Source organism: Podospora pseudoanserina, chromosome 6, assembly GCF_035222485.1.
Source record: "Podospora pseudoanserina strain CBS 124.78 chromosome 6, whole genome shotgun sequence".
Taxonomy (NCBI): Eukaryota; Fungi; Ascomycota; class Sordariomycetes; order Sordariales; family Podosporaceae; genus Podospora; species Podospora pseudoanserina.
Genome location: NC_085925.1, coordinates 3,135,335 through 3,149,885, shown reverse-complemented (window position 1 = coordinate 3,149,885; position 14,551 = coordinate 3,135,335). Strand labels below are relative to the sequence as shown.

General features: G+C 52.8%; 4 protein-coding genes across 4 annotated transcripts; 1 reads left to right on the top strand and 3 right to left on the bottom strand.

The window, feature by feature from the left end:
- Positions 1 to 1,686: 1,686 nt before the first annotated feature.
- Positions 1,687 to 2,598, bottom strand: QC764_608045 (uncharacterized protein; the record flags this gene model as incomplete). The annotated part of the gene is made up of 1 exon (XM_062949300.1): positions 1,687 to 2,598. One exon carries the CDS (start codon positions 2,596 to 2,598, stop codon positions 1,687 to 1,689), a length of 912 nt encoding a protein of 303 aa, XP_062797988.1.
- Positions 2,599 to 3,031: 433 nt separating this feature from the next.
- QC764_608040 (uncharacterized protein) lies at positions 3,032 to 9,142 on the bottom strand. The gene is given in 5 exon segments (XM_062949299.1): positions 3,032 to 4,181; positions 4,234 to 5,690; positions 5,745 to 7,795; positions 7,856 to 8,840; positions 8,859 to 9,142. The coding sequence occupies 4 exon segments, from the start codon at positions 8,102 to 8,104 to the stop codon at positions 3,148 to 3,150; spliced, it is 4,791 nt and encodes a 1,596-aa protein (XP_062797987.1). The 5' UTR covers positions 8,105 to 8,840; positions 8,859 to 9,142; the 3' UTR covers positions 3,032 to 3,147.
- Positions 9,143 to 9,645: 503 nt separating this feature from the next.
- On the top strand, positions 9,646 to 13,049 carry QC764_608030 (uncharacterized protein; the record flags this gene model as incomplete). The annotated part of the gene is made up of 3 exons (XM_062949298.1): positions 9,646 to 9,911; positions 10,135 to 12,187; positions 12,368 to 13,049. Exons 2-3 carry the CDS (start codon positions 10,215 to 10,217, stop codon positions 13,047 to 13,049), a joined length of 2,655 nt encoding a protein of 884 aa, XP_062797986.1. The 5' UTR covers positions 9,646 to 9,911; positions 10,135 to 10,214.
- Positions 13,050 to 13,817: 768 nt separating this feature from the next.
- Positions 13,818 to 14,129, bottom strand: QC764_608025 (uncharacterized protein; the record flags this gene model as incomplete). The annotated part of the gene is made up of 1 exon (XM_062949297.1): positions 13,818 to 14,129. One exon carries the CDS (start codon positions 14,127 to 14,129, stop codon positions 13,818 to 13,820), a length of 312 nt encoding a protein of 103 aa, XP_062797985.1.
- Between the last annotated feature and the right edge of the window lie 422 nt (positions 14,130 to 14,551).

Here is a 14,551-nt window from a genome sequence, read left to right as displayed (position 1 = left end):
TGAGCACTTTCTTGTTCAGCTTTTCCTGTGTTCTCTGTGGTGCGAGGGGGCCACAAGCCAACTCAGAAAGTCTACTTTAGCCCGGTTCGGTCATCAAATGTGACACTGCAACAAGAAGAAGTGCCGAAAATTGTGGCTGGACTTATGGCCTGAGGAGACCCTTTTTGCGTTGAAGCCCCGCACATGCGGAGGAGGGAGAGCTGCAGGATAGTGGACCACGTCATCGGCCCTGTGAACCTAGGTGGATAGGCTGTGTGATTAGAAGGATGCAACACGGTAAGCGCGGCATCAACTTCCCAGCGGGAGGACTAGGACTGACGGGGCTCACTTTTCTTGCTTGAAGCCCAAGCAAGCCTCCCGTGAGCCTCGCGTGTTTCTCCCTCTGGTGGCTCGCCTCACCCGTGTCAAAGATGCCGCCAACCGCAATGACTGAGCTGCTGTGGGCCTGTGAATCCGATTCCGTCCGAACGAGGCTGCTGGAGCACAGCGAGTCTGTCTTTGCGACAGAGACCAACCAAGTCAGGGTCTGGTCCTCAGACAGTCAGCCGCTTACTTCCCCGGTGTAGCTGACCTTGAGCGTTTTGGCTGACAGGCACACCGATCACAGGCTTTGATGAACGAGACTTCCACGCTGAGAATGACCTAAACCCCCTTGACCAGACTGTAGTAAGACGGTGTACCTATCTCAACCTTTGCACAGGTTGCGCTGACCATGCCATCAGACACAGCCTTACGACATCTTTTTGTGAGTCTCGCAATACGTTGTAACAGATTCTTCGCGGCTCACCTAGTGGATAGTAACATCCAGCAAGCCCACTCATGGGACCGGCTAAGCGTCTCTTCGGCGACCTTTAGAAATATCGTAGAGCGCTACGAGGTCTTCACGTATTTCCTCCAAGCAGTACAGGGCTTCGAACTGCGCGACAGAAGTGATACGAGCACATGGAATAACTTCCACCTGAGAGAAGGACACAGTGCAATGGAGGCCTGCTACACTCTTCATTATGTTGAACACAATGGCCGTACAAGGGGGGGCCCTTGGTCTTTTAGGAAGACAGCCGTGTACCACCGATACGATGTACAGACACAATCTTCAACGTGGATTTTGGTCAAGCTCCCTTCTCCCCTCAAGGGACGGCTAGTTGATAGACTGAAGAAACTATGGCAGGAAACGGAACTTTGCCACGCCCGAAACTTGATGGTCCACATCGGTAGGTGTATTCAAGCCTTTTGCCGTATCTTGGAAGTCTTTTCTTCGCATTATCTGCTCGTCCTCAATCCTTTGTATGTATCCAACCCCAAACCCAACATCCCTTCACTCCTCCTCCAACCCATGATAACGCCTGAAGTTCACCGCCTCGGAGGGTCGAATTCGAGTTACTATGACGAGGTCAGCGTCTGGCCCTCTGGAGCAATTGGCCATGGGGTTCAGCCAACCGTTCTGGTGTCGTGATGATATGCTCGGGGCGACCTGAATGCCACCAGTGTTGGTTGGGAGGATGTTTTGTCAAAAGAGAACAATTCCAAAAAATGCCTTTCGGACAATCTGCTGCAAGTGGCGCGGTAGGTTTGTGGCTTCCAGCTTCCGAACGCCACACTCCAAAATATACCAAAAACGTCTTGACAAACAGCTGCCACTCTGCATTATTCATATTTCCTTCAACACAAGCCACATCAACTATCCCTCTACCTTGCTACCCCTTCCTCCACCTCCGCCGTCGTCGGAGGCAACCTCATCCCGTCCCTCTCCCACCGTCCCTCTTCCCTCACCTCCCTCATCTCAACCCCCCCCTCCGGCTCCACCAACCCCCCCTCCCTCCTCCACTCCCAAACCCCCATATCCATCCCCATCTGCACAACAACCTTCACCCCCTCCTCCGGCCTCCTCCCCATCTCTCCAGCCCCATTCCACTTCCTCACAAACCCCTCCGCCTCCCTCTCCACCGCCTTCCAACCCTCCGTCCCAAGCGTCTCATATGCCATCGGCGTCCCAGCAAACTCACCCCCACAACCTTTTGGAGGAATCGCCACAAAAAACAACATCTTCATCTCTGGCACCTTCTTCCCTTCTGGGTCATGCTTCAAAACCATAAAAAACATCGTGTCCTCACACGGAATGACAGTCTCATCATCTACCCTGATCCCCTCCCCGGCGTCAGTCGGTATCGGCCCCATGGGAGTGATGAGGTTGTTTTCCTCGGGTGGGTAATTCGCCTCCAAGAAGGTCGTGGGCGCCGAGAAGGCGACGTGGCGCTGCATGGCGATGTATTCTGGGTTGGAGGCGTTGGCGCGCGCGCGGGCCATGACGTGGGCTTTGACTGCCGCGAAGGTTTCCTCGTCTGGGAACGGATTCGGGCTTGTGAGGGTTGTGGTTTGAGCTCTGGGGGTTTTGCGCTTGCGGCCGAGGAGTTTACGGAGGAGACCCATGGTCGCGGATGTTAATGTGGTGTTTTTGATTTTCGGTGAGATTAGATGTGTGTAAGATAAGAAGAAGCCTAATTGGCTGGTTGATGGCTGACTGCTGCTGCTAATAGTAATGGTGCATGAGGGTGAGACTTGCTTTGCCATGACTGCGGATAATGGCGTATATGTACACATTTCCGAGCACGAATATCTCACGATATTCTCTCAAAACTATGGTCTGGTCCTCGGTGCTTGACTCAACGGCGGATACAAAAGGTCCTCAGTGTTGCACGCCGGAGCAAATGAGGTTAGCGGGATCCAAATTGGGAAGTTCAGTGCCGTGTTATTGGGACGATGGCGGGTCAGCCACTGGTAGCGTTCAATGACAGTGGGCCCCATCGGCTGTCCTCAGGCATCGCGATCCACCTCAGGAACCAACAAGCCATCCTCGGGATAGAGTCAGTGTGGCTGTGGAGCGGCGAAGGGATATTGCTTGTGTAACGGACACCATGTTGGAAAGGAATCTGGAAAGGGCACGGAAGGACACCAATAAGACATAGATCGTGAAATCCCACAGAGAAGGGCTTGGCGTCAGTGACCCTAACCCTTGATTGCCTGGCAACATCACCGCCATGTTCATCACGTCCACCATTGATCACCCTCATACTTCTGTAAATATATCCCTCAATTCTTGCTACATTCGTTTCACCACAAGGTACCTCCACAATTCCCCAACACCCACATCTACCTCCCCCCCTTCCTCTTCGAAGTATCCGACCCCAAATAGTCAATCGGATTCCTGCACAGCGGGCAAGTATTCTTCCCGCTGTTATGGAACCACTTGTACAAACAATACCGATGAAAGTAGTGATTGCACGTCCCGCACTTCTTGTCCGGCAAGCTCTTGTCCTGCGCCACGATCGAGTAGCAAATCGCGCACTCCTCCTGGTCCTTCACCGCAAGCGAGATATTTCGCCGGAACGCCATCAATCCATCCACCAAGCTACAGTTGCCAAACATAATGACAGCTTTGATGCCCTTCAACCAAGACTGCCACTTGTCCTCCTTGATAGCCACGCGCTTGACGCTCATGACATCGACAGGCTCCAACGGGTACGACTGAGGCACGACGATCTGGATCGTGCCAAAGTCGTCATCCACCGGGTACGAGGCAGTGATCTCTCGGACAGGCTTGTTAACCTTGATCTCGAGGGCTTCCGCATCTGTCCCCCCTTCGAGGTCGCCTTGGTTGGCAGACCACTCAGTCACTTCATCCAACAGGTCGGAAATGATCAACGGCGAGAAGAACCGACCCATCCACGACTGAATCGCGACCTTGGTCTGCTTGGAAGAGCAGTCAAGATACCATGACTTGAACAGACCAGGAACATACTTCAGGATCAGGTAGAACAGGTGGATGAGTAACCAGTTCATATCACGCTCAGCAGGTTCCGAGTCAGCCAAGTCGATGCTGTAGGAGCGGACATGCTCGGGCGTGAAGCCTTCTTTGTCCAGGTCAATGGCCCTGGCCAGAGCATGACCAAGGACGTCGGCCAAGAAGCCCAGTAGTGGACTGATAAGATCATCCTTCTTGAGATTCTCGGTGTAGTCGCTGCGAACCCGGTATGAAGCCTTGCTGTACGCATCAAAGACTAGATGCCATGTTAGAAGGTAAGATCGGACTGGAGCTGGAAACTGGTAAAGCTCTTCATCCGTATAGTCATCGGGGCTCGGTGCGTTGAGGAGCAGCGACAGAAGCTCAGCGGGAAGATTGGCAGCTAGTGGATGGTTAGCAAATGCATTGCACACTAAGAAGGGCAGCCGACTCACGCTTCTTCTCAATGATGACATTAACGCTGATTTCTTCCTGGGCTGCGGGGATAGTCCGATGGAGAAGGCCAAACGCAGCCTTTTGGATATCTCTAGACGGTGACGCAACTGCCTGGTAAACGTCGGATAGTTCGCCAAGCTTGACGTTGGGGATCTTCGAAACCGTCCGCGATAAGAGTGCATCAACAAGCTGACTAGGCAGTGTGGCTGGCGCATCGTGCGGTACACTCAGGAGGGCGATCAGGGCCTCGGACTCGGCCCTTTTATTTTCTGCAAGTGCATCGTCAAGGTCATCGTTGACCTCCTCAGCCGATTTTAGCGCTTGCATCAGCTTGAGCGATGCGTAGATGTACGGTAGGCGATTGCTGGTATCATCGCGCGCAGCCTGACCCCACAGCCAAAGACAGTACTGAATTGACTTCTCCCAAAATGGTCCGTAAACCTCCTTGACATTGGGGAAGATCTTAGTTATGGCTTTGCAGGTCTCAGCCGCGAGCCTGTAGTCCATCTCCTCTGGGGAGTCGGTCCACTTGGTCACCTGCTGCAACACGAGAACCTGTTTGCGTGGCTCCACTGGTATTTGACTCTCATCATAGACAGCCAGGCAAAGATTCAGCAAGACCAGCGATGGAAGTGTGCGGGGAGATCCAATGGAGTATCCTGGGATCTCACTGAACAGGCGAGCACAGAGTGTGCTGATGGTCTTGGAAGAAGCCAATGCATCATTCAGACCGACAAGTATAGCGGCTGCAACAAACGTCGAGTCAGGTGTGACGCGGGTAAGGCCGAGTTTGGTCAGCCATTCCTCCAACTTAGCCAAAGGTCCATGAGCCTTGACCAGTGCTTGAAGGAGAGCAGCGAGAGCCTTGGCAGTGTAAAAGGCAGCAGCATTGAAGCCCCGGACTGTCTGGAGCATGAAGTTCACAAGTCGTTCTACCAGGCTGTCTCCTGACATGTCAAGGTCTCGCCAGTTCACAGATGCAGCAACAATGTTGCTGACCTCATTTGAGGCAAGTTCTGTGTACTCTAGAATCTCGTCATCGGTATCTTGACCACGGATGTTCCTCCATAGCCGGTTTTCCTCCGACAGTGCGAGCTGATCGGCCGCGAGCATGTTAGTCACGCAGAGGAGATAGATCAGTTCCAGCTGAAACTCCAGAGGCAAAGACGAGAGCTCGACACCGGATGATAGCAACTTCGCCGTGAAAAGTGCCATTCTTGCAGGGGAAGAACGGCCTTTGCTGTCGCGACCTGGTGACGGCTTGTTCGTACTTTCGCTGCCCTGGACAAGGAAGTACGATCCATCCATACTGCTAGTCAACGACAAAGACGGATTGGGGGTGTTGAGGAACCAGGAGAGCTCGGTTTGCCAGGCCACAGTACTTGGAAAAACATCCTCGGCCGGAAGGACCTTGGACTGGACAGCGGCAACCGCTTGAGCAACCAATGTGTCGATGCTAGACATGTTAGCTACAGTGATCCCAACGCCAAGATAAGAAACAGATACATACTCAAGAGATGCAGGACCTGCTTCATGGAGCTGGCTGGCGAGGATTCTGAAAAGTGGTGGAGACTCTGTTGGCCGATGCTGTAGCAACTGGAACAATCCTTTGGCCTTCTCGGCGATAGGTGTATCGGAAATCTCGGTGAGGGCAAGCAAAGTAGTGATGAGGCGCACCGATTGATCGTCGTCAATGATGGAGCTCTCAGGCGCATGTGTAAGGACCAAGTCTAGGGCCTGAAGTGCAGGTGCACGGGACGATGGCTCCTCCAAAAGGCCGATTACGGTGGTAGTAATTGTTTTGATGGACTCGACTGTCAAAGTATTGAAGTCCAAAGAGGTTTCTGCTAGCTGGGCCCAAGGAGCACCCAAATCATCAGATTTTGCAAACTCTGACCACACTGAGATGAGGAACTGCTGGGCTTGAGGGAGGTCCTGGACAAACTTGAACGTGGAGGGTATCGAGACCAAAGTTTTGACTGCCGAAATGCTTGCTCCGCGATCCGATATCTGGGTAGAAGCCGCAAAAAGCAGGCCCCAAATTTCTTCAAGACGATCGCCGGCTGTTTCATGGAGGTCGGAAATGATGTAAGGCAGTGAAGGGGTGGTGACCAAAGTTCGCGCATGCTCGTTTCCGTTCGCTGGGAAGATCATGGATGTCGTGTCGATGCCACGGTAAATGTCAGGGCAATGTCGATATGCCGACTGCAAGATGGCGGCACACCCAAAGGGCTTGAAGTTTCGCCTGAGCAGCAAATCCAAAGCGCTTTGTATGATCCTGGTCGACGAAGACACGGCAAGGTCATGGAGGGATGCAGCTTTGGAAAACCTGGAGAGTACAGAAAACCATCGTTCCCCTTCCGCTGCTACTGCAAGCTGAGAGGCTTGGTACCGTTCTGAGACCTCAGGCAGGGAGTTCGATACTCTCGAGAGGAACTCGTCGACAATATTTTGCCACTGTAATTCCACGGTCTGGCGGACTTCACTACCGGGGTGCCGAACCAAAGCTTGCCAAAGCTGAACAAGAATGTCAGGCTGTTGTGGAGATGGTGTAGAGACTTCAGGATTTGGGTGCAAGAACTGTCGCGTGAGAGACGAGACGTTGTCCTTCACAAACTCGGCGTTCGGTACAAGTGCTGGTAGGTAAAGTTCGACAGCGTGTGCATACAAGTCAAACGCCTGTTGGCGACCAGAACGGGTTTCCAGCCGATCAAATATTCCCTTTCTAATGGAGCCCAGAAGCGCGGACACGATGTCCAACGACGGTGACGGGAACTTGTCTGTCAGCACCGACAGGAGCTGGCTTGAAGCGCGCCAGTACTCATCAGATCCACCTTGTGAACCACGGGAGACAAACTTCTCCAGCCTCTGAACGGGGTGTTGCTGTGTGCCCCATACTTGGGAATATTGGCGGGTCAAAGCTGTCAGCGCCTTGAGAAAGTCTGTTGCAGACCCAGATTGGTTGCCTTTGAAGCTGTCTGCGATCAACGCCCGTCCCAACTGTTGCAGTCTTCGTTTCAAGAGCTCAGGGGCTATGTCCAGGATTGATCGAATTAAATGATAGAATGACCGCCGTACAAATGGATCTTCCGCTTTGGCCAAAAACCAGAGCGCATCGAGCTCTAGGTACACCGCAATGCCATCCTTCAGAGCATCAAGTTCTCCTTTTGCCAACAGATTCAGTGTCAAGCAAACACTTGCGCCAACTACTCGGTAGTACTTGGCATCAGAGTCTTGTTTGGTTGTCGAGCGTTCATCACTGAGCGACGTGGGCGTTTCCTTCAAAGAAGTCGTCGCATAGTCCAGGGCTCGGACTTGAACAGACTTCCAAAAAGCCACCTCTTTCTCTTTTGTTTGTAGAAATGAAGCAAGCCCCTCGCTCGCGGCTTTGGAGACGCGCCTGTCTCTGTCAAATGTCCCAGCCAGCCAAGGTCCTACGAACAGTGGAAGGTGTTTCGCGATGCGCTTCTTTGCGGAGTTGAGCAGCTGGATCAGGACTTGGTGGGAAAGCTCGCGTACTCGTGCAGAGTCATCGATGGATAGCCGAGGGTAGAGTTGGACCTGTGTAAGTTATAGTTAGACATTGCAAAACACAGGAGGCAAGTGGGGGCTAGGACTGACAAATGCTTGTATTACTGACTCCTCTGGGCCATTGGTGTCGGAGGACCGGTTTTGCTCATGTGCTAGGATGTCTTGCAACGCCTTCTCTTTGGTGGCGCTTGCCTTCTTCAACAGGCTCTTGAAGGACACAACTACCTCTAATGGGATTTCCGAGAAGTCGGGTGGAGGTGTAAGATAGGACAGTGTTGGCGAAGTTGATGCGACCCCTCCAAATCCCCCAAAGCCAGCTTTTGGTGTACCCAGTCCCATGGTTGAGAGACTCAATCGTACTTTGGTGGTTCAAGTACTGAGATAAGATAATTCAACAGATCGTGCGTGCGTGGAGTCTCGCTTTATGGTGTCGACGGTTGTTGTGGATGGGGGCGTTGGAAATATGGTCGAAGCTCGCCGATTGAGTCACTGGGAAGTTCGAACTGCAAAAGAGGGGCAGTTTTGCTTGGGGCGATTGCAATTGGAGGTAGATTGGCGGCGGAACTGAAGATATTATTTGTCGCTGTTGAATCTATGGTCCTCCAGACAAAGTGTTCTTTTCGCGTCGCGTCACCTTCTCCAGCCTTCTCCAGCGTCCATCAAACCTGTCGCAAACTGACGTTGGTGGTTAGTGGGGTACCAGAGCTGTCATCAAGCTTCACGTGATGCGGGGCATAAATCTCACCGTGGCTTCCTCCTCACCGAGCTCACCGATGTGGGTCTGTTCCAACACCTCTCATTACCAACCATCCATCACGCTCTTATTGAACTTTTTCCATTGTCAATGACATTGTTGATATCGCGATGCGGAGAAACCGACTTGTCAAAACTTCTTAACACCCTTTATTCCTAACAGCTCGAGTCTGGTATCATACAATGTTGCTCATCCATACTACACAGGAACCTTGAACTGGTTTTTTAACGAGTCAGCAGGACATCGTCGCTCCAACGGCTGTCGCTGTTTTTGTCAAGAAGCCTGGTCAGCTATCTGACTGGACCAAAACGGTGCCCGTCCATTCTTCGTGAAATGGATTTCTCCTGAATAATTCTCGTCGTTTTTAGATGCATCAAGCCGGCAGTTCATGGTGGAGTACCCGCTAGCTCCCACTGAATCCGGGGTCGTTGTTAGAAATGACGTCGTGGTGGGGCTTGTGACTGCGGGGTTTGCATTAAGCGGTGGAGCCATCATCGCGAACGAGGAAGTGGAGAGGATGATCCTCGTACCATATTTTGAGATTCGCATTCTTGCAATTCGAGCGATATTGTTTTTTGCAGAAGCCAAGTTTTTAATTCCTCATCCTCCAGCCCAGTCCAGTGTTCAAACAACAACCGAAGACTTCCTATGCCCGGTGCTCGGCTTACATTGACCCATAGCACATCTGAACAATTTCCTGATAACGTGGCTTATTGCCTAAACCATCAGCCGCCTCGATATTGTGTGAGCATATGGTCGAAAGAGGAAACTCCAGAGACGCCCATCTCTTGGATTCTGCAGGTAGGGACCCATTCATGCAGGAAGGGCCCAAGTATTCAGCAAGTAACAGCGAGAGTTCCAACGTGCTTCCGTGAGGTCCGCTATCGTTTCAGGCTTATCAGACTCCCCCGCACCCGACGGGCTCACGTCAGTGGCTCCCTCCCACAGCAAGGGTCCACTCTTGCCCGCCGCAGGAACTCTGGGTGAGATGGCCAGAGAATCGGACGAATCAGGAGCCACACCAAGGAAAGGCGCCGTGCCGAAAAGCCGTTCCGTTGGCTCGCACGCCCGGCCCACCGCCTCACAATCACCGTGTACCCTTCTCTTTTGCTTGTGATGGACACTTCGGCCAGGGTTGTGCTGCTGCCGCAGGGGCCAGTGTTGTTCTGGCAAACTCACGATGGTTCCTGCTGACCGGTACTTTTCTTTTTAATTATCTTTTCCCCCTCTTTCCTTCTTCCTTTTTTACGTATTCCGTTTTACCCTTTCTCTCCCCTAAGTATCCGTGTTGACGCCGAACATCGTCACTTGGTGGGGGCCATTCCGCCTTAGAAAGCCATCGTATCATTGACGACATTGTTTGCAGCCACCTGGGCCTCCCCCCTTTGTTAAGTAAGTTCCGACCACACCCGTTAAAGTTTCACGAGTTCCTAGACCAGACCTCTCTCACTGCCACCGCTCGGAGCTACCGTTGGTTTGTAAAAGGTTCTGCAAGTGCTGGCCTGATTCTTCGGCCTGTCGTACAGTTTGGCATTCCGCCAGTTTGGCTCTACTAGGTTTCTTTCTTTGCCCAACAAACTCTTGTCCTCTGCCATAGTATTAACGACGAATGAAGAACAAGAGGTAGTCAACATCTTCACTGCCTGCCAGTAGCATGTCTGCGAGGTTCCATCCTTGACCTATCATTCCCCCACCATGTCCTCGTTAACAGCCGCATCCACCCTTACTCGCCGAGCTCGCTGTGCTCAGGCTACACCAAGCTCGGTTGGGGCTGTCCTCAACCTCCACCAGCAACAAACACGCAGCTTCAGGTTCAGCCGAACATGGATCGTCCACATCGACGCTGACCATGACCGAGATATATGCCGCCGCTACCGCTTCGCTCGCCAGAGATATGCCGACATACTCCATCGGCATCTTTCCTGGGACAAGAACAGCTTCAGCAGGCCATCAAACCCATCCAAGTCCTCACCCTACGATTACTGGCGCACCGATCAATCGCCGAGTCTTTCCAGGAACAGATGGGCCAGCAGCAATATCCCCAACAAGACCCCCGGGAACCCCACTGGCATCCGGCCTGGCCAAAACATTGAGGATGCTGAGAGGGCGCCACTGGAGCACTTGCTTTTCGGCAAGCAGGAGCGGCGGGCCAAAGTCACAGCGCTTGATCCGGCAGACGTCACCAAAACCTTCAAGTCGTATCGTTCCCAGTTCGCGGGATTTCAGCCCCCACCACTCGGTGTTGCACAGGAGCCGATATTCTACGACGGCCCGCCACCCGAGGCGGAGTTGAAACTCTACGGCAAGGTCAAGATCGATTCAGAACCTTGGGCCGCTGTCCCGAAAAAGCCAGCTCCAGCTCCGCGTAGCCAGTCTGTTCCAGATGTCGTCAATGCTCTTAACGATAAGCATGCCGAGGTCTTGTGGAACGAAAGCAACATCACTGGATTGGGACAAGGTCTTAACACATCCGAGTATAACGACCTGGACAAGTATACACCCGTTGTCGATCCAGCCTCAGACCCAGTTAAGGATCAACCCGAGGAGTACAAAGATCTCGGCAGATATGTTCCAATCAAGCATCAGGAACCGGATGGAAAGCCCACGGGCCAAGAAGAGTCTTCCGAGTACGAAGACCTCGACAAATACGGGCCTGTGCGCTCTCATGAGCCGGATGGGAAGTACAAGATCGATCCAGACTCAGAACCTGCACCAGAAGACCTTGGGAAGTATGAGGATGGCGTCAGCTCGCACGAACCTGACGGAAAGTACAAACACATACAGCAGGCTTCGGTGAGTTCAGAGAAGTTGGACAAATACGATGCGGCTGTTCGTGCACATGAACCGGATGGGAGATACGCCCCTGTCTTGGCTGAACCCAACCTCGATCCCGCTGAGATTGCAGAGTACAGCAAGCCATTTTTGAGCCATGAACCCGATGGAAAGTATGCAGAAGCCTATGTTCGACCGTCGCAAGATGAAGCTGAACTCGCACGATACGAGGCTTTCCGCAGTCACGAGCCGGATGGAAAATATGCGCCCGAACAGTATCAGGCTGGTTACGATCCTGTCGAGCTCCAGACATATATCCCTTTCCGCAGTCACGAGCCCGATGGCAAGTACGCGGCATCCCATGTCGCGCCCACACGGGATCCAGCCGAGTTGAAGAGCTACAGAGCCTTCCGGAGCCATGAGCCTGATGGGAAGTATGCGGTATCTGAGGCCGAATCTGACCCCGAACGAGTGGAACTGGACAGTTACAAGGCAGTACGAAGTTGCGAGCCTGACGGCAAATACGCCGCAAACATCAACGCCTCAATCACAGAGCCAACTGATCTGGACGAGTATCAAGGGGGGTTTCGCAGCAATGAGCCAGACGGCAAGTATGCGCCCTCGGCAGAAGACTTGAATGAGGGCCCCGACTTGGGCAATCACGAAGCGTTTACACTGGAGGACTCCGAGACGAGTCGCACTGCTCAACGGCAGAATGCCATACCCGCAGCCAAGGATGAGTCCGAGATCACCACTGAGTTCCGAAAGGTCGTTCAGGAGTTGATGGCCAATCCAACTGCCGAATCCGCTCTCACCTCACAGAGGTCATCGAGCCACCAATCTTCAGATGGCAAAGAGACGCCCACACCCAAAAAGTCTAAACGACTCACTGGCCAGTACGTACAGGATTTTCCGGAGGATTTCGCAGTATCTTGGAGCACCGAGCCCTCTGTGGCCAACTCATCCCTCCTCCCAACCGATTTGAGCCCGTCGTCTGGCCGAGGTACTTACACATCTGGACAGGAAAAATTAACTGATGCCTTTCACAAGTCATCTACCCGTCAGGAACAGACTAGAACTGAGACAACTCCCGCCAACCTCTCAGAACCAGTACTCTACAAGATTTTGGCCTATGACCCCGTGATGCAGGCAATAGATGTTGCCGAGACCACGTCTGTCGTGCCAGACAGCGCCACACCCTTGAGCCCAGCCGAGGTTCTTCTTCGGATATCCAACCCCGCCCGCTTCTTCCCTCATTTTGCCCCTCTCCAAGCTCAGGGCTTCGAGATCGTTTCCGGCAGCGGCGATGTCCTCATCTTCCGCAAGGTTCGTGAGCCAGTCGTTGCCAAGGAGGAACAGGTCGCTTCTACCAAGACGGTCCCAGCTTCATCGCCCACTTCACCTGTCAACCCTATCGACATGACTGGCGGTGGCCTTGTCCCGGAGTACAATGTCGCGGCCGGCCGGTTTGCTAGTCCCACTGGCTTCGTCAACTACGACTTGCCTTCGGAGAAGACGATCGGCCGCTATGTTCCGCAGGGTGAGACTTTCTTTAGCCCGGGTCAGAGAGCAGAGGAGATGCATGAGAGGCACTCGGCGTGGGAGGAGAAGCAGAAGAAGGAGAAGAAGAAAGGGAGTCTTCTCAAGCGTCTTGCTGTTAGCGCGGCTGGGGTTGCGGGTGTTTCGTTTGGTGTTGCTGTGCTAGCTGAGGGGATGAAGAATGAGGGGAAGGGGGTGAAGGTGGTTAAGAAGAACTGAGCTACTTGGTTAACGGTGGTCTCTATCATGTCTTTTTTTTTTCTTTTGTTTCCTTTTTCCTATTTCTCCTCTCATCACCCTAGGGGTTGGTTCCCCAGGGTCCGGCGTATCATTCATGGGTCATGCATTTTGGCATCATCTGGGAGCAACATGGGTTCGGGATTGGAATCATGGGGCTGCACTACCTTCGCTTGGGGCAAAGTAACGGGGGAAAGTACACGCAAGGAAAAACAGGGACGGGATTATCACAGGGACGGGATATGATAGCAATTATGCATATGAACATTTGTGACATTGGTGATATTTCTGAGCTTGTACCACTCAATGCTGCCTTGGATCAAAAGTCGACATGTTGCTCGACAACCAAATTTTGGCATCTGATATGTGTGGATGACTTTTGCCGAAGAAGAATAAAGGTGTGATAAATAAAAACGTAAAGGTTCAGATGAAGAATTGCGTCTGCTCAAAAAATACACCTGCTTTGCCATGGTCATGACGATGAAATGATCTGCCCGTTCTGCGTCCAAAATGATAATGCGATGAATGAACTTGTCCTGTTCCCGCAACCCAAACTTTTGCCTTTTCCCTCCATCCGTCCGTTATTCCTTGTGGCGTTTGCCTCCCATGAAACAAAAAGTAGTAATACAAAAGAAAGCTCCCAATTTTCCGTCCCTGCCTCTCTGCGTACAAAAGTCATGTCATTACCCTTCTCCATCATCCCCAATGTCTTATCAGTAGGTTTGTTGTTATGTAGGTTGTGAGTGCCAATTAACGCTCACTAAACCCCTGCCCGTTGTCCCTCTCCACCGACCGGTCGCCGATGGATCCCCGCAGGTCGTGCTGCTGGGCGAGCTTGGAATGCATCTCGTGGGAGTACTCTTGGGCGGACCAGCTCTGGCGGCGGTCGATGACGGGCTGCCATTCCTCTGTCACGGACATGGCGCGGGTGCGGGCGGCGGCGGTGCGGGTTGGGGAGGGGGATTTGGTTGTGGTTGTTGGGGAGGAGACTAGGGAGGTGGTGAGGTCTGTGGAGGGTTGGGTGAAGATTGTGGTGTTGAAGTGGGGTTTGTCGGAGGACATGGTGGTGGTGGTGTAAGTGGTTGTGGTGGTGGTGGTGGTGGTGGTGGTGGTGGTGGTGGTTATTTTTAGTGTAAGTGGTTGGTGGGGTTGTCGTTGTTGGCGGTTCGGTGCACTGAGATGGCAGAGGTATTGAAGTTGATGGAGTTGTTTGTTTAAAGGTTGAAGAGATGATTGAAAGTAGGTTGATGAGGCGAGAGAGATGGAAGGATTTATCGTCCTAGGATATCATACCAGACGTCAGACCATCTCCATCGAGCCTGCTCGCCGTCTACCATCCGTCTCGTTCATCAGCGTTCCTTTGGCGGGTGATCCTTCCTCATCGTGCAGTTTGTGTTGCCACTGGAGCTGTCCTGAGAGGTGCGCAAGGGCCTAGAATTGCGGGGCACTTGACCGGTTGTGGAGGGGTGCATGGGTGCCAGTTG

Excerpts from the sequence above, each read along its gene's own strand:
- QC764_608040 (XM_062949299.1), bottom strand. The coding sequence starts at position 8,104 with ATGGGACTGGGTACACCAAAAGCTGGCTTTGGGGGATTTGGAGGGGTC. Across the intron at positions 7,796-7,855 it reads AGTCAGTAATACAAGCATTT|GTCCAACTCTACCCTCGGCT; the intron begins GTCAGTCCTAGC and ends TAACTTACACAG. Across the intron at positions 5,691-5,744 it reads GCAGGTCCTGCATCTCTTGA|CATCGACACATTGGTTGCTC; the intron begins GTATGTATCTGT and ends TAACATGTCTAG.